At 35.4% G+C, this 24,312-nt stretch overlaps 1 protein-coding gene across 1 annotated transcript in view; it reads right to left on the bottom strand.

Moving 5' to 3' along the window:
- The window catches only part of LOC110463722 (transmembrane protein 19-like), a 28,687-nt gene extending 6,000 nt beyond the window's left edge, over positions 1–22,687 (bottom strand). The window contains exons 1-5 of the mRNA XM_021518542.1: positions 22,385–22,687; positions 13,720–13,830; positions 11,690–11,827; positions 10,541–10,798; positions 3,940–4,155 (exon numbers count right to left, since the gene is read on the bottom strand). Coding sequence (XP_021374217.1) covers positions 3,940–4,155; positions 10,541–10,798; positions 11,690–11,827; positions 13,720–13,830; positions 22,385–22,532 — 871 coding nt within the window. The 5' untranslated portion in view covers positions 22,533–22,687. The remainder of the gene's footprint in view (positions 1–3,939; positions 4,156–10,540; positions 10,799–11,689; positions 11,828–13,719; positions 13,831–22,384) is intronic.
- Positions 22,688–24,312: the final 1,625 nt, after the last annotated feature.

The raw sequence follows: 24,312 nt of genomic DNA, 5'->3' as shown, positions 1-24,312 counted from the left end.
CAAAGATGTTTTCAAACAGCCATCATTTACCTGTCCATTCCCAGGACTAATACTGCTAAGATTTGAACAAATTACGCCATATAAACGACGGCACATGATACCCAACAAAGGTAATCATGTCAGTGACAATGGGCCGAGGGACCCCACCCTTGTCCCTAACATCAGATCGGTACCAGTGCGAGCTAGCCACGCCGCTGGTGCCGGGCTACACGTAGACCTGGTCAGATTTCTGCTACAATTCCTCATCTAAGGTGTGGCTAATAACCATTCTACACATGACAAAATCAATCTCATTTCTAAATGAAATCTAAAATAAATCTTCAAATGATAGCAAAGTGTATGAGGACCTAGTTCTATTTTGTCTGTGATAAAGATTGTATCAACAAACACCCCTCTCTAAAAGTGATTGGATCGATAGGGAACACACGAGTCTGTAGACGGAAATTAATTTGGAATGATAAATATGTATTATTATAATCCAGAAATACAGAAGTGAATTAGGATTTCAGTCATTGAGGAAATAACACAAATAGTGTTAAGATAAATGGCTAATTATTTTGTCACCACGCAATATCAACATGGTTAATACGGCCACAATCGATGATGGGGCTCGTAACACTGTGGTACGAAATTGTCACTAATGATGTTTCTCTGATTGGAAACAATTATTGTCCCACCAAATACCACATGAATTATGAAAGGAACTTACAGGATCAATCGGAAATCTTAAAAGTCAGAGAGTATAGGAACAATTTAGATTGTGATCTTTAATTAACTTTTGTTTATTGGAGACAAGACGTTAACTAGCTTAGATAAACACAAGATGGACTATTATCGAAACAGAACTCCTCCTATGCCTACTTGCAGCCAATATAACAATACCAGGATTATTGAGTTGGAAAAAATTACAGGTGTAACCTAGCGTTAGTACAAAATGTTTTTTCTCAATTATTTGTCAAATTTGCCATATCACCTGGAGCTATATTGTCGTTGTAAAACCTGTTGAGTACCATACACGTTTATCAAAAGAGTAAAGGAAATGAAAGCTGTAACACGGACTCGATCCCTAGGAGCGGGCACGACACCAAAGTCGTGATTGTACTCGTTTCCTTATGTCCAAGAATTGGAACTGCAGATTTTTTATACACAGAACACACTGGTTACATTTTGTTTATTTCATTATTTGTTCATATAAATTCCACTAGGTCTGGTTTTCTTTTTCAAAGCTAAAGTCATGTCTAAAATAAGTTGCCATGCCAGAGTACCGGCATATTATTTAAGAATCAGGGACTTGTTTCTGCTTATATGGTGGCATTTAACTGATTTTTAACCAAGTACCCAAGGGCAAAGGCAAACTCTTAGCAAATTATGTCAGCACCATTGAATACCTTTCTGGCTGCTTAGCAATTATATATATGGTTTAAGGGTTTGGGTTTCAAATGATTCAATGTTATGGCCCAGTGAGTAAGTCCCTAGGGATGGGGCCAGACCACCGCGCAAATCATGGTAGCATGCGTTTATTGGGCTCTTCATGTCTAGCAAGTTTTATGTATGGTTATAGATTGGGGATCTTCACACTTCAATGATATAACCTAGGTTGTAGATACCAAGGACTAAGGTGAAACCCAAAGGTAAATCCTAGCAGCATGAGTGTATTTGTCACTTCATGCCTAGCGATATATATATAGTATAAGGGTTAAGAGCTAAACAGTTTCTGTGTTTTATCCCTGGGAGAGAGTCCCAAGGGGAGGGGTCCAACCCCTGAAGCAAATCCTAGTAGCATGGGTGTATTCGTCTCGTTATACCTTGCAAATGAACAAATGGCTATCAGATTTCAAATGGTTTCATGTTATGACCCAGGAAGTCAGTACCCAATGGTTGGACTGGACCCATGCCCAATCATTGTAGCATCCATGTGTTTATTTTCTCTTTCAGTCTATCATTTTTTTTATAGGGTAGCGATCTCAAATGTTTTCCTGCAGTGACTCAAGGATTAAGTCCTTAGGTATATATGTAGCTTTGGCCCGAAAACTCTTCTTTTGGGTCAAACCTCAGGTCAAAGGGGCTGCACCCTCCTCATTTAAACAAAACATTAACTCTGCCCCTAGTGATGTTTTAAACTATGATTACAATCCATGAAACTGTCTATGATGAGTTGAATTTTGAAGCAAAAATACCCTTCATTTATATCTTAGGCTTGAACCTATGGCCTCAGGAAATGCAGTCTTTATTTATACAAAGTCTGATGACCTTGCACCAGTTATGTTTCAGACTTAATATGTTATTAATTTGAGCATTTGTTCGGGAGGAACAGGTTCATGAAGATAAAGCTGTCTAATTTTGCCTGATATTGAGCCCAGCTTTTGTCATGCTCCTCTTGCCCCTGTGATTGTACACATTTCATTGATGCAAGATAAAATGACCTTACCCAGTTATGTTTCAGATTAGATATAGTAACAATTTGTGTAGTCCTTCAGTCCCTTGGCTAAGACCAACCCCCTCCCTACTAATATATCTGGATTCGAACAAGGGTTTTCTTATTTAAACCCCTACAGTAAATATGTATCAAGAGATATCAAGTTCAATCCATTAAAAATAAACTTACTATCAAGTCCTATCTATTTCTTCTAACAGCCCAAACATGTAGACGTAGGTAAAGATCCCCGAACATTTTTGTAGTGGTAAGTATCTTTTATTCTTTTTTTAAGATTCTCAATTAAATAGTATTATAAACATCTCCATCACAGCCTAGTCCTATCAGTGTGTCGATTGCACTGGCAAAATGAGTTCAAATTCTATTTCTTTCAATTTATCGACCTGTATCTTCCATTGACTCTCCTGAAAAGCTTGTAAACAGAGATGTCAATCAATTTCACACTTAAATTGGAAATGCAGATCAATCTGGCAATAAATGGGGAACAGAGTCGGGAGTTACAATTGTAAATCAAAAAACCGATCATAGCGAGTGATCTCTGGTGTTAAAAACAAATGTTTCAAGGGAATAAAGTCAAATGTTTCAAGGGAATCAAACATGTATCAATAACCGTAAACAGGTGGTAAAACGCCACACTTGTTAGACGCAGCATTAACTGTGAGTCATACCACCAACTCATCCACAGCAATGTCATACTCATGCGCTCTTCAGTATTCCCCTCAGCATTTCATTGACATTTTATGGGAAATTTGTCATCAGTGTAACAGGCGATGATCTCACAATGGTAGCGGTGTGCACCGCAAATAAACAGCTTCTGTCCCTCACAGATCACAACTTAGCACATTTCATGTGAGGAGTTATCGCTGAGTTGAGCTTTTAATGACAAGCTTTGAACCCCTTGAAAGCACGAGGCATCAATAACTATCAACAAATTCTGATCTTTGCAGAAATTATGTTCAATAAAATTTGTCAAGCAACCAGTCTCGGTCTTTCCTAAGGTCTGGAGTGTGTGAAATCGAGTTTGCTGGGATCAAGGCATGTTAGTGATTCCTTATGACAAAAGCAAATGTATCTCTCAGACCTCTAAACAGGTGAAAGCTGCCTTTGAATTCCGACAACAGACTCAATCTGACTATCAGACCACCGAGCAATTCAATCCAATTATATTTTAGTAATTTAGCTTTCATGCAGAAATTAATCAACTAATCAGACAGCAGTATGAGAATTAAGCAAGAATTTTGCTCGACATCAAATTTTAATAACAGCTAATTAATTATTTACAGATTGGCTTGTTGTCAAATTACTAATAATTAGTAAGTCATACTTGTTCTAAATTGGAAATGTTGAGCAAGTTTCAAATGAATCTGATGGTATGTATATTTAAAGTAGTGGGGCATATTCAAAAGATGACCTTGAGAAATAAAATGTTCTGTCATAAGGGTTATTGACCCCACCCTCAAAACCCCGAAAGGAAGCAACTATATTCAGCCTAAACTGAATCTTACCTGAGTATTGGAACAAGGCCCCCAGATAGGAGTCAATGGTCGAGCCAAGAAGACCAGCCAGTGCCCCGGTGAGGACAATCAGCCACTGGGCTGGGCTCTTCTGTAGCTGGAAGTCACTCGTACACATTAACAGGGTCAAGTAATAAGCCACGCCTACTATTGCCCCGCCCATTGCACTACTCAATGTCCCGATGAATGTGATTCCTCCGTTTGTACCTGTAGAATAAATCACCTTCATTATTTCTTATGTAACAAACTTACCCAATCATCCTTCAGAATTTATGTATCATTATGAGTTGACTTTTTATTATGACATTGAACTTGAAACGTATTTGATGTAATAAAAGCATCTGTTCGTACCAGAATGCCCCTGGAATTTTAAATATATTACTTCAGATTATTTTTGTAAAATTTCATTTTTCATTAAGGTGTTATAATTCCCAGAAGTTATCTTTTCTACAGGTTGGATTTGTTAGTCCGAAAGAAAAGAACAGTAGGACGTACAGTTAAGAACAGATAGAGGTCCCAGGTAAAGAACAGATAGAGGTCCCAGGTAAAGTACAGATAAAGGTCCCAGGTAAAGAACAGATAAAGGTCCCAGGTATCGAACAGATAGAGGTCCCAGGTAAAGAACAGATAGAGGTCCCAGGTAAAGTACAGATAGAGGTCCCAGGAAAAGAACAGATAAAGGTCCCAGGTAAAGAACAGATAGAGGTCCCAGGTATCGAACAGGTAGAGGTCCCAGGTAAAGAACAGATAGAGGTCCCAGGTAAAGAACAGATAGAGGTCCCAGGTAAAGTACAGATAGAGGTCCCAGGTAAAGAACAGATAAAGGTCCCAGGTAAAGTACAGATAGAGGTCCCAGGTAAAGAACAGATAGAGGTCCCAGGTGCTGCAATGGGGGCAGCAAATCAATTTTAATTCTTTAATATCCTTCTATCGGAAGACACAGCAGAAAAAGGGGGCCACTTTAGAACTTTTGTGAATATTATCTGTAACACCATTTAGTGGCAACGCATACAAATACTTTCACACATGTAAACTTCTAGTGGTGGTTCATAAATATTGTGTAGTGATACATACAAGTATTAGCGAATTACATGTAAACAAAATTTCAAACAAATTTGTCTAACATCTAAAAACACTTGGCCCAACACAAATTGGACCAAAAAATATGTCTTGGTCATTCACCTTTCGAGATGACATTGACCTTCAGCTTGGTCATAGATCATAAGAATGTACAAAGTTTCAGTTAAAGATCTTAATCAGTGCAGAAGTTATGGCCCAGACACAAATAGACAGACATGGATCTTAGTCCTGACAGAGTTTTATTGGTAGCAGCTTAGACTAATCATTTCAAGATTTGTTCTGACCTTGAACTTTCTGCTTTCTCAAACATAAATATTTGATATACGTATTGGTTAAGATATGGGGCTACTGATAAAATGTTTACATCTAGACAATTCCGGCCAATTATTCGAACCCAGGACCCACTTCCTGGGAGACAGGTGTGTGTATGTATACCACACACCAGCCACCTGGCGGGGGGCCAGGTAACAGGCCAACACACTACAACCCAGAGACTGATCATGATATCCCACACATGTACCCTACAGAAAGTGGCCTGTACAAAATGTACTTTACAGATATTATACATCAGACTGGAGAGTCTGTGTTTTATATATCATTAATCAAACCAGTATGTTTGTTAATGAAACACCTGTACATCATTCTCCACCTGTAGCCAAACTCAAGGCCAGCTAGACACAGGTTGTGATATCCTTTAGTCATCTGTAAACAACCTATAAATTTAACATTATGTTAAGGATCAATTTAACTTATTTACACTGTGTAGCTACTCAAGAAACTACGGAAAAGAAGTTACAATATAAAGCCCTTATTTACTGTAGTTTTATTTTAATACTTTTCTACAACACTACTGGAAGGAATCAAAATGTTTTACCGATAACTCCCTACCTAAAAAGATCCTTAACCCATATATCTTTGTATGAATAAATAGGAAATAATATAAACTTATCAGGAAAACCTGCATAAGTATAGAATTTGTGAGCCTCTCTTCTTTAACGAATGTTATATAAACATGATAAGAAAAGTCAGTAGCGGAGAAGCACTCTTATCCTATATATAGCTTTGTGTACCTCTCAGGTAGCACAAACTAATGAAGTTTGGAAAAGATGACATTAAAAATATTAAGGGTATGGAGTTGACACCTGAGTAATTCATAATGTAAGAATTGACCTTGAATGATCACCTTCAACAAAATTACCTTTAAGAGCCAGGTGTGTCTCGACCTTCGACCGGGTACATCAAATTTAACTGATAACATTTGTTGACAATGACAAAACTCAAGTTATGGGACGAAAAAGAAATACATGATAGACGGACAAACAGACAAGATCCTACGCCACAACAGATCACTCAGAAATGGGCCGGTAAAATGTGCATACCTAAAAAGAATATTGTATGATTAAACAGTTTGGACCTTTTCAGTGTTTCTCAATTTTTACTTTTCTATTTGAATATTTTAAGAACATTTCATCAACTGTCAGAAGAAATTTTATACAAATATTTCTACCAATTACAGGATCAAAATGCAACAGACCCTTGTCAGGTATTTAAGTGAGACAGGTAACCAGCATTCCTCCAGGTGGGGTACACCTAACACAAAACACAGACAAGTATAGCCTGACCTCTGTGTCAACAGAAACACACCACTTGGGTCTAAAGTGGAATTGTGGGAAGAATTTGTCAATACAACTTGTACTTTTTTATGTTTCAAGAGAGACAAACATGTTTTATTCAACTGCTCAGGAATTTGATAAACCTCACAAGAGGCCCTAATGGCACGTGTTGCTCATATGGATATTAAAGCAATCATGGCAAAACATTCACATTAACTCTTGCATTCACCCCAGAAATATCATAATTAACTAGTCCAACCTTTGAATTGGAAGAGTTCAAATGTATCTTCAGGGGGGAATGTGTTAATATTGCAAATACTTCTCAAAATCCCTGAACACCGATGGAGACAACACATCCCTTCTAGGATTTGATACTGTAAAGATCGAGACCATAGGGCTGGGCCAAACCATGGAGCTAATGCTGGTAGCACAATTGAGTTCCTTTTTTCATACCCAACAAGAATATATTTGGTTATTAGAATAGGATCTCAAATATTTCAAAGCTATGATCAAAATGGCTGGGTCAAGGCCAATTCTTACCCAATCCTATCCCCATGTTGGTATTACTGAATCTATCCATCCTTAATTTTGTTTTTTTGTCAAGTAAAGGGGGGGGGGGGGGTATTGGTGGCCAAGTCTTTCCCCCTTGGTATTCAATTTTAGGGGGAAATACATCTTACCTCAGTGACTTTGAAAGAGGCAATATGGGCCAAGGTTATCTTTTTCACAAAATTGATAGCCCTTCAAACCTCCCCCCCCCCNNCCCCCCCATCCTTTCCTATGCTACTGACCAAATATGACACCAGGCTTCTTGGTTATTTAAAAGAAATTACTAAAAGATTTTAACCTTGAAAATTGGACAAGATAATTCATTTCTCGCTAGCCCTTCACCTGAATATACCACCTCAGGCATGTGAATGAAATTGTGTGTATGCTTAAATGAGAATATGGATTTTAAGTTTAGGCACAACTGTGGGTATATGTAGGTAAAAACTGTACTTCTGAAATATTTCATTTCTATGGGATTTAATTAATTCTTTGAAACCATGTCCTGATGAGTTGCATGTTTTTATATATTGATAATGTACATCGTCATACATTGTCAGATGTAAACAGTTCCAATGTTTTGGTTAAAGCAGAGATAATAAACGAAACAGATGGCTGAATAAATTCAAATACTTCAAACGATAAAGTAAAAAGTGATTTTTTTAGGGTCAATTCGGTTTAGGCAAACAATCTTTATTATGAAAATATTCAAATATTTACGAGATTCAAAATTGTCCTCATGAAATAATTACAAAATATGTCTCTCGAATAATGAAACATGTTTTATAGAAATATGTACTTTAATTGGTTAATGATCAACAGCAAACAAATTATGTAGAAAATTACAACATTTTCAAAACAGTTTGTTTGTGTTTTACGTCCTATTAACAGCTATGGTCATTTAAGGACGTGCCAAGTTTAGGTGGTGGAAAGCCGGATTTCCCGGAGAAAAACCACCGACCTACGGACAGTACCTGACGACTGCCCCACGTAGGCCTCGAACCCGCGACCCAGTGGTGGAGGGCTAGTGGTAGTAGAATATCAGACGCCTTAACCACTTGACCACCGCGGCCCCTGTTTCGAAACGGTATATATGTTATTTACACATATCGTTTACATAAAATCTACCAGAAATATCTGAAAATTTCTTAATCTTTCATCTTTAATATAACATTTCCATGGTGACAATGAAATTCAACAATAGGTCTGTTAGAGTTCCTTCCCTGAATTGTTTTAACTAGGTGTGTCAGAGTTCTCTCCCCTGAAAACAATTTCTGATATTGAGCTAGGCCTATCAGAGTGCACTCCCCTGAATAATGTTCATATCTACTAGGATGGAAGAATGCACAGATCTAGAACTGCTGGTGGTTTCAATTTTGCCATATCATAATTTGAAAGAAATGTAGAATCAATAATGAAAATCCTCAAGACATTGAAGGCTTATTAATCAGAGGATTAGGAGGGGGGGATGTTCTAGCCTCATTCAAACATGAAAGTTTAAAAATGAACGCAACCGTAGACCATTATGATTATTTGTATTGTTAGAGATAATAAAACTACCACCTTATTTTTGGTAAGATTTTAAATCTTCCCATGCAAGTACAAACAGTATATCTAATCAGTAGTCTATAGATCAGTTATCTTATTCAAATGAGTGAGAATGCAACTTTTTTCTGTAAGGATGCATTATCTGTATTTTGTAAGGAATTGAAATTATCCGTTGCCAATCACATTATCCAAGATTTAAAACTTTTATAAAAATATGTAAAATGTCCAAAAAACAATGCACAAACAGTAGTTGATAAATTGATTACATCATGTGTACAAGGTCACTAAAACGTGTGTCAAGTTGTATAATCTTATTGTGTGAGGAAACAAACCACACTCGTCTACAGAACGATACAATTAAATAGTTTCCATAACATCCGACTCACTGCCATACACATCAACAATAAAAACTTAACTGCCTAGGCTCCTAAAACTATCTGTTGTGTTTGTTTATTTCACAATTAGGGGATAGTACGTTGTTTTGAGTGGCTATACTGGCGAATAGAACATGAAATTTGGGTTTGAACTCGAGACCGATCATGACCAAATTTCATGTTCTAATCGCCAGTATAGACACAAAAAACAACATACTATCCCCATTCTAACACACCTTAACAAATATATTACGCTTATATGTTTAGAAACATTGAATTTCCTTGTACAAAAGTATGTAGTAAAATACTTTGTGACCTGAACTGGCGACGAATGGTTCAAGCTTTCCAAAGTCAGTCATTTGGCCCCGCCCAAACTGGCGAGCGCTCGATCTGTATGCTGACGAGGCGGAATATTTGGATTGTTCATGAACGTCTTGTTACCAAAGTTTATACGACTCATTTGGATTAATATTCACCAAGTTCTTACATTTTCATGTCATTATGCATACCAATCTGTGCTTATTCACAAAATCGGTGATTATTTGTATATATTTGTGAAGAGTTTTGTACAAATGCATACGACACATGTGAAATGTTTCATTTGATTACGGATCTAAGTAGATGCCTTCACACGGATGGAACAAACGTTTCAGTAATAAATGGAGGTAAGAGCAAGGAATATTTACTTTTTACTTTTTAATTCATTCAACAAATACGTTTCATCAGTCATTTCTTTTCTGTTACCTGTTAGCCTTATCAGCGGGATTTCGCTAAGAGGCGAGCTTGACGCCATATTGTTTTGGTAAGAAACGGGGGTGGCTTAAGTGCAATGGGAGGAGCTTAACACGATTGATCATGATTCTATCGCAGAATAGAACATGGTCCGTATCCAATCAAAACACCTGTTGCAAACGAATCTTGTTGGAATTGGATAATAGTGACTGGTAGTAATCTAACAATGGACAAGATATATGTAGCCTTTTTTGTTCAGCCATTTTGTGAGAAAATGGTGATCAGAGCCTCAAAGGTGTTTGAATACCTCTCTGGGTGATATGTGTTCTAATCAAAGTGATTTGGTGGCATTAATGTTGTTGTTAATATTAAAGTTGGAGGCAGGTAATTTTTTCCAAATTTTTATTTGATGTATTTTTTTATATTATTTTTCTTGACAACTTTTGGTCACCATGGCGACTAAGATAGTCACCACTTGGAGCCCTGCCTGGGTGCTTCAATCCAAACCAACAGCAGTGATAAATATAAGTTAATAAATTGTTTTTTTTAATTTTTGTTTGTAAAAATAAAAACAGTTTTCCTTTTGTCTGTTGATATATGGAATCATGTGCAGTCCTTTATTTCTTGTTGACTTTTTGTACCAATGCACTGGAAACTTTTAATTTTATAAACCATGATAATATGTAAAATACTGATTACCTTTAGGGACAATACGGAATGAAGTTATTAGCCTGGGTACTGTGTTGATACTAAAGACTGTGCCAATCTCCGAGGCAAAGGTGTCGCCACAACTACAGGCGAGGGCGCCGAGGACAGCCATGGAGAAGAAGGAGGGTGTATACCAGGCTTGGAAGTCCACCACTTTCTCTGTACAACCGCTGTCCAACATATACAACACTGCAAACTGGGCTGCGATTCCCCCGTTACATAGCACCTGTATCCAGTTTCTCTGGCCCCCTGTTTACGTAAACAAGGGAAAATATAATATAGATAATGTGAATCGCTGAAGTGTAAACAAAATCATTATTTGAAATAAAAGTAAATGAAACTAATGCAAAATATGAACAACCCTTGAACAAGGACAAGGAATCAGCAAGCTGAACATCTCCTGTTCATCAAAGACTGATCCTCGATGTAAATCTGGGTCAAGTTCAGCTAATGTTATATCTCATAGAGAGCTGAGGCAGTAACAACGAAAACTAAATCAACATTGGGTCATTGTCACTAAACACATTACATAAACAAACATTATTTTTACTTATTGCATGACCATCCAATCAATCCTTCTTATAAATCAACTCTGCTTATTAATTAACTAATAAACTATGCTTATTGATCATTTAATAAATTCTGCTTATTAATCATTTAATAAATTCTGCTTATTGATCACCTAATAAACTCTGGTTGTTGACCATATAATTGATAATGCTGATTTATAATTTAATAAATTCTGATTAAATATAATCTAATAAAATCTGGTAGTTTATAATCTAATAAATTATACTTATTGACCACCTAATAAATTCTGCTAATTGACCATCTAGTTGATTCTGCTTATTAATAATCTAATAATTATATATAAATTCTGCTTATTGACCACATTATAAATTCTGGTAGTTTATAATCTAACAAATTCTTCTAATGGAACATCTAATTAATTCCACTTACTGATCATCTAATTAATTCTGCTGATCGATCATCTAAATTCTTCTATTTCTTTACCAGAAAGGTCCAAAGATAAAAAAAAAATGATCGAAGGAATAATGTGAAATATGGATTAATTTGTGATTTTTAAGCAAATCTTTAAACATAAACAAAACAATCAAACAACTTTGAATGATTCCTCACCTTCCTTGAAGTTGTCCTCAAACTTTTTCTTGGCTGAAGACTTGTACTTTGTTGCTCTTGATCCAAGTATAAAAAAGGTCAACAAACAGGCGAAGAAGCAGAGGCTGCTTATGGTAAGGACGAAACCAACTATCAACCCTGTAAAACAGCAAGAAATAGTTGTAGGAATAATGTACCGCCATGTAGATTAGTAATCAACTCATAAGCATGATGTCACTCAGGTACATGTAAGATTCTAACTGCTTCCTACTGACTTAGCTAGGGGGAATTTCTCTTGATCTCATTTGGTAGAGGGTAAGACTAGTAAACCAGAGGTCCCGGGTTTGACTCCAAGCGGAGAATTTTAAAAAAATGACTTATGTTACAATAATAAATGAACAAAGAGTATTTTACTTGTACATGGAGCCCTGTATACACAGTAAGTGTTTAACTGGTAGTTTTGTAATCAGTGTAAGAATCCTCCTCTTTTAAAGTAAATATTTATAACTCTGATTATTAACTCATCATCTTTGCACCCTTGTATTATGTCCCGCAGCGCTAGCCTCTCAAGTGGTGAAATTTGTCACGTTTTAAGTTTGCGTTAACTTCAAAAAATCCAGAATCAATCCTTATAATTCCAAATCACTATCAATGGGAAATTGAACCAAAAACATAAAAAATTATTACGAATTTTTCCTTTCATTCATTAATTTTGTGTGGTTAAATGATGTAACTTCATAATATAATTTCGGGGATCTTGAAATGAATTAATGTGAAATTGTACCCACCACTACTTTATTCTGCTTGAGCGACCTTGTTGAGAAAAAGCATTGAAGAAACCGAGGTTTAATTTCCGAATGAGCAATTACCTAGGTAACTCTTTCTAGAGAGAGTTTTCAACAGTGTAACCATGTGAAAATGTGAACTCGCGGGAAGATAATTCGGGAGCACGGAATGATAGACTAGTATGACAAAACCATGTTTATTATAATCGTAAGTGCATTAGCTAGACTCGCAATGATTTTTGTTTCATTAAGCATTAATGGATATAAATATGAAAGAACTTCAATTTGTATGTCGTCGGAGGAACATTATGTGTCATAATTATATTCCCCCATCCCTTGGAATTTTGTTATTGGTACATCCATGTACATGAAGTCTCGGCATTGGGTTAGTAATAGTGTAGGCCTAACAGTAGTGTTTACATACAGCATTGGGTTAGTAGTAGTGTAGGCCTAACAGTAGTGTTTATACATACAGCATTTGCCAGGTTCGTGGAAATTGGTGGATATGTGTATTTATGACTGTAAAGGCAAATTAACCTCTCTTCATACTTTCTAACATTAAAAGCATAGAGATGTATCCCCTATATCGTCACAATTTTGATCACTGTGTGCAGACCCATACAAGACATCTAAACACCTTGTCATGAGCTTGTCAGATTGATGTTGTCTATGCATCAGACGATAGAATGTGTCACTGGTGTAATCTAGACGTTAAAACTTATTCAATTTCAAATTATCTTATACTAATAATAAATAATAAGACAAAGATAACAAAAAATAATACTAAGCAGCAGATCTACCAACTTTGTTCAGGAGGATTATGGTTTATGTAATGGGAGACAACTCAAAAGACAATTATAGATTATCACACTGTGTTTTCGAGGTTTGTCTTGAGAATAAGTTCTAAATTTCTTCTCAACTTCTTCTCATACTAACAACCCATGATAATAAATTTATCATGCTACCCATAGGTGGTATAAAGAAGCATTTAGATGATAATGGACTTTTATCATATACCAAGCGAAATGTTATTTATGCTGTTTACCCGAGATCAATTTGCAGTACTCTTTCAAAGAATTTGTACGGAGAAGAGAATTTTTGGGTTAAAATTGAGCACACAGATGATACCATGAATTATCGGATAGTGCACATGTGTTACAATCAAACAATCACAGAACTTGTAACAAAGCACAAACTCAAATTTCGAATTATAAACAACGGTAATAATGAAGAAACTGTATAAGAAATCTGGAGCGACAAACCAACCTGCGATTGCCCCAGACTTGTCCAGACTGCCCTTCTTCAGACCATATCTGGCTATCATTATTGGAGCAACTGTGGCCACCAACCAACGCCAAGGAGTGATGCAGTGTGCACCTGTCAAGTGAAAACAAAATTCTAATACAATTTTCATTGGATTTGGAGTGTTTAATTATAATCAACGGTATCTTCATGTTAGGAAAGTATGATAATCTCATTACATTTTGATATGATTCAAACTGAAACAAAATTCTTACACAATTTTCATTGGATTGGGGTTTTTGAGTGTTTGAGTTTTAATAAACTGTATCTTTCTGTTAGGAAAGTATGATAATCGCAATACATTTTGATACGATTCAAAATTCTATTTTGTTGACTTATTTGTGGGTAAGTTATACCAGGGCCATCATATTGTCATGCACTGGTACAGAAATATTGAGTTTAAATCGAACACTTCAACAATTAAACAGATTCCTTAAACAAACAAATCAGATCCAAAACTTTTTAGCAATGTTATAATTTTTTTACATCACAGATAAAGTTGTTCAGCTAATATCTGAGATACATGTTTTATTTAAAAAGATTTGGAAAATTTTATAAATCAGCTGATTAATCCATTTAGAAAGAAAAAGGCAAAAAACGAGCTAGACACTGAGGATATTTAAAGTAAAAAGTGAATCTAAATGCATACATTTTATACTGTATTTTAGAAGAAATATATCTATAATTTATGTTGTAGAATAATTTGTCAATCAAGTTTGATGTACGTAGTTATACAATTCTGACTAAAAGGAAGACAGTGTCAGTCATAGGTTAAGTAAAGATACACTCTGTTCAGACTATCCTGGTTTCATATTAATTGTATTTTATTGTAGGGTTTCCAACATGCAATCTGTACCTCCTTTACCCAAACATTGTTGGAGGAGGTGTTACAGTCGGCACAATTATATCCGAACAAAAATAATAACCAACCAACTTCTATATACATAAAAGGGTAGTACTACCTTGTACTAATATTTATACCGGGCCTCATCTACCCCGGCCAGTATTAAATCAATCCTATGCCTTGTAATAGAGCAAGTCTGGTGTGAATTCGTTATTTCAACAATTCATGAATTATGCATAATAAAATTATGCTCATATGAGGCGTGAATGATATGTAATCTTACAGATTGGACAATGTTGATTTTGCTCCATTAGTTGACATTAGAACCGGTTTCATGTGAGATTTGTATCCCCCATGGGATAAGTACCCGCATACCAAAACTGGCCATAGGATAAGTATCCGGATACCAAAACTGGCCATAGGATAAGTACCCGGATACCAAAACTGGCCATAGGATAAGTATCCGGATACAATATTTGGCCATAGGATAAGTATCCGGATACAATAAATGGCCATAGGATAAGTATCCGGATACAATAAATGGCCATGGGATAAGTATCCAGATACAATAAATGGCCATAGGATAAGTATCCGGATACAATAAATGGCCATAGGATAAGTATCCAGATACAATAAATGGCCATAGGATAAGTATCCAGATATAATAAATGGCCATAGGATAAGTATCCGGATACAATAAATGGCCATAGGATAAGTATCCGGATACAATAAATGGCCATAGGATAAGTATCCGGATACAATAAATGGCCATAGGATAAGTATCCGGATACAATAAATGGCCATAGGATAAGTATCCGGATACAATAAATGGCCATAGGATAAGTATCCGGATACAATAAATGGCCATAGGATAAGTATCCGGATACAATAAATGGCCATAGGATAAGTATCCGGATACAATAAATGGCCATAGGATAAGTATCCGGATACAATAAATGGCCATAGGATAAGTATCCGGATACAATAAATGGCCATAGGATAAGTATCCGGATACAATAAATGGCCATAGGATAAGTATCCGGATACAATAAATGGCCATAGGATAAGTATCCGGATACAATAAATGGCCATAGGATAAGTATCCGGATACAATAAATGGCCATAGGATAAGTATCCGGATACAATAAATGGCCATAGGATAAGTATCCGGATACAATAAATGGCCATAGGATAAGTATCCGGATACAATAAATGGCCATAGGATAAGTATCCGGATACAATAAATGGCCATAGGATAAGTATCCGGATACAATAAATGGCCATAGGATAAGTATCCGGATACAATAAATGGCCATAGGATAAGTATCCGGATACAATAAATGGCCATAGGATAAGTATCCGGATACAATAAATGGCCATAGGAAAAGTATCCCCCCCATAGGAATTGTATCCCCCTCAATTTTATTATGATATCATTGGGAAAATTGGAGAAAAAAGTTAATTTGATAATTTACCTCGATCAGAAACTAAAATTTTTGTAAACATGCAATGAATTGATATCTTATTTAATAATTGATTGATCTTATTCTATACAATACAAACTTATGGATTTATTAAAATTGTTGAAATTATTTGAACTGTTGATTAAACCTGGCATGGTCACTGAAGGAGTAATTATTCACACTTCAATAGAAAGAGACGAAAGTCTGTCCTCTGATTACCTGGGGCAGGGGAAAACTGTTAGCTGGGCGGGGAATCTGCCCTGGTAATGGCAGGGTGTTGTTTTAATCATTAGCACCTATTACCTGTACACACAGGTAGATGTAGGGATGGGGAAAAGGTATAGGTCATTAGGGTCATTCTTACAAAGAAGCTGGAAGAAGCAGCATGGATTTAGAGGTCATCAACCAAATCATAGATTTTCTTCAAAGTCCAACTCAGAAGAAGAATTGGCCACAGCATGTGATAGTAAGGATCAAAAGTGTAGTTTTAAAAATTACAAAAATTATTAATCATGACTGATTTGTCTTTTACTTCAAGTGATTTTAGTCAGACAACTGCTTTGTTTTAATAACAAATTATCACATTTTAAAAAGACAAAAATAGGTTTTTTCCAAATGTTAAAAATACTCTCTTTATTCTATATAAACATGTGTATGTACGCCTAATCAATTATAAGATATTATAGATCTCTCTTGATTCATTATCCAATTTTAAAAAAAAAATCACTTGTATATTTCTCATTTGGAAAACAGATAGGTAATAGTAACATATATATCATTAGGAAAAATGATTATTCAAATTTATATCTGTTTAAATTAAATTATTAACATTAATTCCTCAATCAAGATATTTGTCAAATAATGAATAAAGAATATGTACAAGTATATTTGAATAGCAGTAGACGATTGCCTTTGAAAATATAAGTCTAAGACACATGTACAGTTGTTTCAAGAAAAATTGCGTAGATACCATTAATGTTAGTCCCATTCAATTAATTATATTATGCAATTATTCATACTGGAGTCCTCGAAATATTCAATTAAATGTGAAGTGTATCAAAGATCCATTTTTAAATAGAATAGATTCCTCTTAATTGCACAGCTAATTAGTTTAATAAATCAGAAACATATAAAGACATATATGTCTCTGATTAAAAATAAATACATTGGTTCCCAAGCTATTAACAGATTATAATTTACAAATAAGTATGCAATTCAGTTGAATCAAAATGATCATCTTATTAAACTCATGATCTTTTTTTTTTACAAATATATGTTTTGAATCTTTTATCTTAGTATAACATGTTTAAATCTATCCAGGTCCTTAATGTCAGATCAATTTATTACTAAATTAATTAAGCCTAAGAATTTTGTATCACCTTCATGCTTCCATCTTATCAGTTACAATGCTTATCTTTCTGAAGCTGTAAAGAAACAGCCGTAGGAATTGTATCCCCCCTATCATTATAGTCAGATAAGCTGATTCTTTGGCTGTAGGATTTGTATCCCCCCTATCATGAGTCACAGAAGCTGATTCTATAGCCATTTATTACTAAATTAATTAAGCCTAAGAATTTTGTATCACCTTCATGCTTCCATCTTATCAGTTACAGTGCTTATCTTTCTGAAGCTGTAAAGAAACAGCCGTAGGAATTGTATCCCCCCTAACATTATAGTCAGATAAGCTGATTCTATAGCTGTAGGATTTGTATCCCCCTCCCATATGTCAGAAAAGCTAATTTCTATAGCTGTAGTATTTGTATCCCCCTAGTGTATGTCAGAAAAGCTTATTTTTATAGCTGTAGGATTTGTATCCCCGTCCCATATGTCAGAAAATCTTAATACTATACAGCTGAAGGATTTGTATCCCCGTCCCATATGTCAGAAAATCTTAATTCTATAGCTGTAGGATTTGTATCCCCGTCCCATATGTCAGAAAATCTTAATACTGTAGCTGAAGGATTTGTATCCCCGTCCCATATGTCAGAAAATCTTAATTCTATAGCTGTAGGATTTGTATCCCCCCTTTCATTATAGTCAGATAAGCTGATTCTCTAGCTGTAGGATTTGTATCCCCCTCCCATATGTCAGAAAAGCTAATTTCTATAGCTGTAGTATTTGTATCCCCCTAGTGTATGTCAGAAAAGCTTATTTTTATAGCTGTAGGATTTGTATCCCCGTCCCATATGTCAGAAAATCTTAATTCTATAGCTGTAGGATTTGTATCCCCCTCCCATATGTCAGAAAAGCTAATTTCTATAGCTGTAGTATTTGTATCCCCCTAGTGTATGTCAGAAAAGCTTATTTTTATAGCTGTAGGATTTGTATCCCCCCTGTCATTAGTCACAGAAGCTGATTCTATAGCCATAGAATTTGTATCCCCCCTATTATTAGTCAGACAAGATGATTTCTATAGCAGTAGGATTTGTATCCCCCCTATCGTTAGACACAGAAGCTGATTCCTACAGCTGGAGGATTTGTATCCCCCCTATCATGAGTCACAGAAGCTGATTCTATAGCCATAGAATTTGTATCCCCCCTATTATTAGTCAGACAAGATGATTTCTATAGCAGTAGGATTTGTATCCCCCCTATCGTTAGACACAGAAGCTGATTCCTACAGCTGTAGGATTTGTAACCCCCCTATCATTAGTCACAGAAGATGATTCTATAGCCATAGGATTTGTATCCCCCCTTTCATTATAGTCAGATAAGCTGATTCTCTAGCTGTAGGATTTGTATCCCCCTCCCATATGTCAGAAAATCTTAATACTATAGCTGTAGGATTTGTATCCCCCCTATCATTATAGTCAGATAAGCTGATTCTTTAGCTGTAGGATTTGTATCCCCCCTATCGTTAGTCACAGAAGCTGATTCCTACAGCTGTAGGATTTGTATCCCCCCTATCATTAGTCACAGAAGCTGATTCTATAGCCATAGGATTTGTATCCCCCCTATTATTAGTCAGACAAGATGATTTCTATAGCCGTAGGATTTGTATCCCCCCTATCATTAGTCACAGAAGCTGATTTCTATAACTGTAGGATGTTCTGACATAAACTAGGGGGATACAAATCCTACAGCAATAAAAATAAGCTTTTCTAACATATTAGAAGGGGATACAAATCCAATGGCTATAGAAACATGCTAGTCTGAAATAAAGTAGGGGGATACAAATTCTTAAGCTATAGTATTAAGATTTTCAGACAATGGGAGGGGGATACAAATCCTGCAGCTATAAAAATAAGCTTTTATGACATACACTAGGGGGATACAAACACTACAGCTATAGAAATTAGCTTTTCTGACATATGGGAGGGAGGATACAAATCCAATGGCTATAGAAACATGCTAGTCTGAAATAAAGAAGGGGGATACAAATGCTTAAGCTATAGTATTAAGATTTTCAGACAATGGGAGGGGGATACAAATCCTTCAGCTACAGTATTAAGATTTTCTGACATATGGGAGGGGGATACAAATCCTTCAGCTGTAGTATTAAGATTTTCTAACATAAACTAGGGGGATACAAATCCTACAGCTATAGAAAATAGCTTTTCTGACATATGGGAGGGGGATACAAATCCAATGGCTATAGAAACATGCTAGTCTGAAATAAAGAAGGGGGATACAAATGCTTAAGCTATAGTATTAAGATTTTCTGACATATGGGATGGGGATACAAATCCTACAGCTATAGTATTAAGATTTTCTGACATATGGGAGGGGGATACAAATCCTACAGCTATAGTATTAAGATTTTCTGACATATGGGNAAAGTTAAATTATGCATAATACCGTTAAAAAGATTAGAAAATATAATTAACAGGTTTTCCTATGAAATAATTATTTTCAATATCTCACAAAAATACTAATTCTGTTTTATCATCTTGTATTTATATTTATAAGATGTAACACCACATTATTATATCTACCCATATGAAGTTAAATATATATAGTTCAAGTTCTTTATTAGGCCATGAGCAATTTTGCTCATCAGCTAATCAATCAAATTACAAGATATGTCATGGCGTACAATCAGTGCAAAGAAAATGCTGTATAAGCTAGATCATGTAGTAATAATGTATAATTACTTAGGTATGGTATCTTGATCTCAACTTTTTTGCTTCAAAAATAAACTTTCATTAATTAATTCCTTATTGTTCTGTACACTTAATAACTGAGTTAACATGAAGACAGATGACCTACGCCAGTAGTACCTTTTAATGAATTTAACTCTCAAAATTTGATAAAAAGATCATTTTATTTGATAAGGTCATATCAGTAAATCATAATTAACAACATCGATGAGTATTTTCTATATTGTAATATCACTGTCAAAAACATCAGGTGTAACATCGTGTTTATTACTCTATGGCAGTGTATTTTATTGTTCTTTAATGTTCTACTAGATTGTATTTGTATGTAGCTATATTAAATCCTGTTATCATTACCTGTAACGTACCTCATTGAAAGTTATCATAGTATTATTATCATTGTAGTATACTATTGTTATGATTTCACTGTATCAGAACCTTACGATGTTGGTGTATTTCAGTATAAAATGCTGTTTCTTATTATATGTCATTTTGAAGTACTGCATGATTAATGAATTATCACGTATGCCATTGCACAATATGCATCATATTTCATTCGACTATTATTGTATACATGTACATTGTAATTTTGTAATATACTATACTATTTGTATGGCTACTCTCCGATTTGTCTTACACAAGGAATAAAACCATATGAATCTCAAAAAAAAATGTGCAGGTATATATAACACTGAAATAATGACAATTAATTATAATTTTGTTTTCACATAGATAGGCATAGTTATTTCATAAGAATTAATTAATACACATACAGTCTGTATAGAAGCCTTGTCACAACACTTATTATCTATACATACACCTGTCAAGTCCTGTGGAGTGTATAGGTAGATATCACACCTCCATTCATGACTGCCCCCCACCCCTCCCCATTGTCATTGTAGGTGAAATTCAGGCTCACCAGGTAAGAATATGAACACATTAAACACCTATATATATAAATGTTAAAAAATGTTAATAAGCAACAAATTCAAACTGCATGTATGTTTACTGTACCAGCATGTCATGATTATGACTTAAGATCACTATATTTATTTTAAATATATATATATCTTAATTTTATATCAATTAGTTAAATTAAAGCTCTATAAAGTAAACCATTAATGTTTGTGTAAGAATTGATCAATTAAAACATGTGTATAAGCTATTTAGGTTAATTTAACAATCATTCTACATCATTAATTGTTACCCTTAAATTAAACAATTACCCTCAAACAGCTAACACCATGCACCACACCCCATTCCTCTAATGTATACCCTCAAAACTTTCTTATAACCTCCAGCTATAAAAATAACGTTCATTAATACTTCCTCCTAGATAAAATCAATATATTCAACACCTATGTACAGTAAAAGTTTAATATGATTTGGGGGGATACTTATCCTTTGGGGGGGATACTTATCTTATATGACACCGGATGTAGCTCTGACTACGCAATATGTAAAAACTGTCTCATGACGTCAGAAGCTACATATACGTGCAACAGGAGAGGAAAAATGCACGGCCAGACTGGGGTTCGAACCCGGGACCCTGCAAACTCTAGATGGATGCTCTACCAATTGAGCTATCTGGTCGCCGACGATCGACCCAGTCCAGTTCCGCTACATTCCTCCCTCCTTTAACAAAGTCTTCGACCCCGAAGACACACAAGACCCTATACCGCCTTCTGTGGTTATATTTCGTTGAGTGCCAAATGTAACAGGAGAGGAAAAACGCAAGGCCAGACCGGGTTGGAACCCGGGACCCTCCGAACTCGGGACCCTCCGAACTCTTGACAGATGATCTACCAATTGAGCTATCTAGTCGCCGACAATCGATCCAGTCTAGTTTCGCTACATAAGTATACAGATCATTATCGCAGCTAATTATATAAGCCTGAGCTATCTCTTAGGCCCTGACACCTGACTTGGACATTTTGACAAATAGATGTATCATCATGATGTAGACATCTATCTGCCAAAATGTCTAAGTCTAGTGTCAGGACCGGAGGAAACTGGGGCTACTAATTATGTATACGTACATAATAATATTAAAAAAAAACATAGAATAAGCATATTATATGTGTTTTGTTGTTTTGTTTTGTATTGCTGTTATTATTCATTTTTGACAGAATTTCAGACTCCTGTAAGACGGAGAATGCCTAAGAAATGACCAATACATTTCCCCGCGCCTGACAGCTCCCCATCTTTTGACTGTAAATAGTTACCGCCATTAACTGTTGTGTAGACCAATGTGACGAGCCAACACGCAATGCTAACGGGCATAGCCAACGCCAAAATCATAACCAGCCACATCTTCGGTGTTTTAAATGGGAATCGGAAGCGAAGGGAAATCCTTTTTCCCCCATAATGCATCACAGAATTCTAATAATAACTATATTTTATTAAGGATACTCTCTTCAATTTTTCAAAGTAAAATACATTGTAAAAATATAACAATACTCGGTAGTTGTATAGGGGTCGGAGGGAATAACTCGGACGGGACCAAAACTCGGACAGTTCCTATCAAAATCAATAAAATGTACGCTCTATATTGTTGTGTTGTTGTTCTTCGCTTGTGTGCGACTTCCGTGATTCAAAGCGTCTATGTGATTATTTTGTTCATAATACGTCATATCCGAAAATAGTAATATTAGAGTCAAATATCGGTATCCTGACTTCTCCATGAAAAGTGCCTGTGGCGGTCAAATTCAAAAGCAGGAGGTCACGAAACAAAAACGGTTATCAGGTATGTATGCATATTGGAATGTGTCTATATATGTACTATTTAATTAAAGAAGTGATCATTGTATTTATGTGTTATAACATAAATATGTTTTTGTATTAGCAAATACTTTTATAAATACAAAATAAAAGTGTCCGAGTTAAGGTTCCCATGTTTTACTAAGGGACTTGAACTCGGACAGTAATATATTTTGTTAAGATGAGTCATTTTAACACTGAAAAATTCATGAAACGAAAATGCTTAAATGAACTGTACGACCGGTAACGAATAATTAAATAAAGGCCGATAAAAGAATAATTAGGACTAATATTACTAAATGACTTTTAAGTTTGTATGTAAATTTAGTGTCTATTTTCTTATATTTTTACATTAAATGTACTTATTTTTTCTGCTTTCATAGTTTTTAAATTATTACCTGATATTTGAAAATGTACAGTTATATAGTTAAAACACGGACTTAGATATTTTAATTCCGTGGTTGAAATAAGTACTTTTTACGTTATTAATAATTCTGTTTCTTATCCCATGATATGTCAAATGAACCTATTTCATGCTGTGATTTTTTATTTTCTTCAGAAACGTGTACGTGAAACATTAATACTGATATAGATAAAATGCACAATCAACGTATTTAATTACAATAATGATTATTCAGCAATACATATATAGATGATTGATTTAATAAATGTACGTCTTTAACACATTTTTATTTTTTATTTACAGAATGCCGAAAACGTACATACACAAGAAAAGAGGGAAAACAATGGTTTATGACCCCAAAAGCATGGAACAGGCGACCATCGCAGTGAAGAATGGCAGCATGTCTGTGAGGAAAGCGGCCGCACACTTTGCCGTTCCTAAATCAACACTAGGCGACAAGGTCAGTGGCAGGAGTGACCTTGTCACAAGGCCAGGGAAGGCCCCAGTATTGCCACAAAACGTGGAGGAAAAAATAGTTAAAACGGTAATAACTGCATCGAAATGTGGTATGGGCATATCGTGCCGACAGCTCTTTGCCAGGACAGGGGCCTTGTGCAAACGGTTGCAGGTGGCCGATGCTTTTCGGAATGGCGTGCCAGGAAGGGCTGGTTCCGTGGGTTGAAGAAGAGACACCCGGAACTTGTAATCAGGAAGCCAGAGAAGCTTGGGAACTCCAGGGCCAGGATGTTGAATCCTATGTAAATAAGAAGACAGAAGTCAAAACTGCCGTACAATATAGGCCAGACCCGTATTTCTAAACTAAAGTTACAAACTTGTATAATACCTTATGGAGAGAAATCGGACAGGGTCACGTGTTATCTGGTGTTAAGATATTATTGATTATCTGTTCTATTGAAGAGGATGACTAATTTACATACATACAGAGATGATTTTATTATTTTATTATTAAATAATTTGCCACAGTATTTG

Source organism: Mizuhopecten yessoensis, unplaced genomic scaffold (genome assembly GCF_002113885.1).
Source record: "Mizuhopecten yessoensis strain PY_sf001 unplaced genomic scaffold, ASM211388v2 scaffold10921, whole genome shotgun sequence".
In the NCBI taxonomy this organism is placed as follows: Eukaryota; Metazoa; Mollusca; class Bivalvia; order Pectinida; family Pectinidae; genus Mizuhopecten; species Mizuhopecten yessoensis.
The sequence above is the reverse complement of the archived record's forward strand: the minus strand, read 5'-3'. Positions and strand labels throughout refer to the sequence as shown.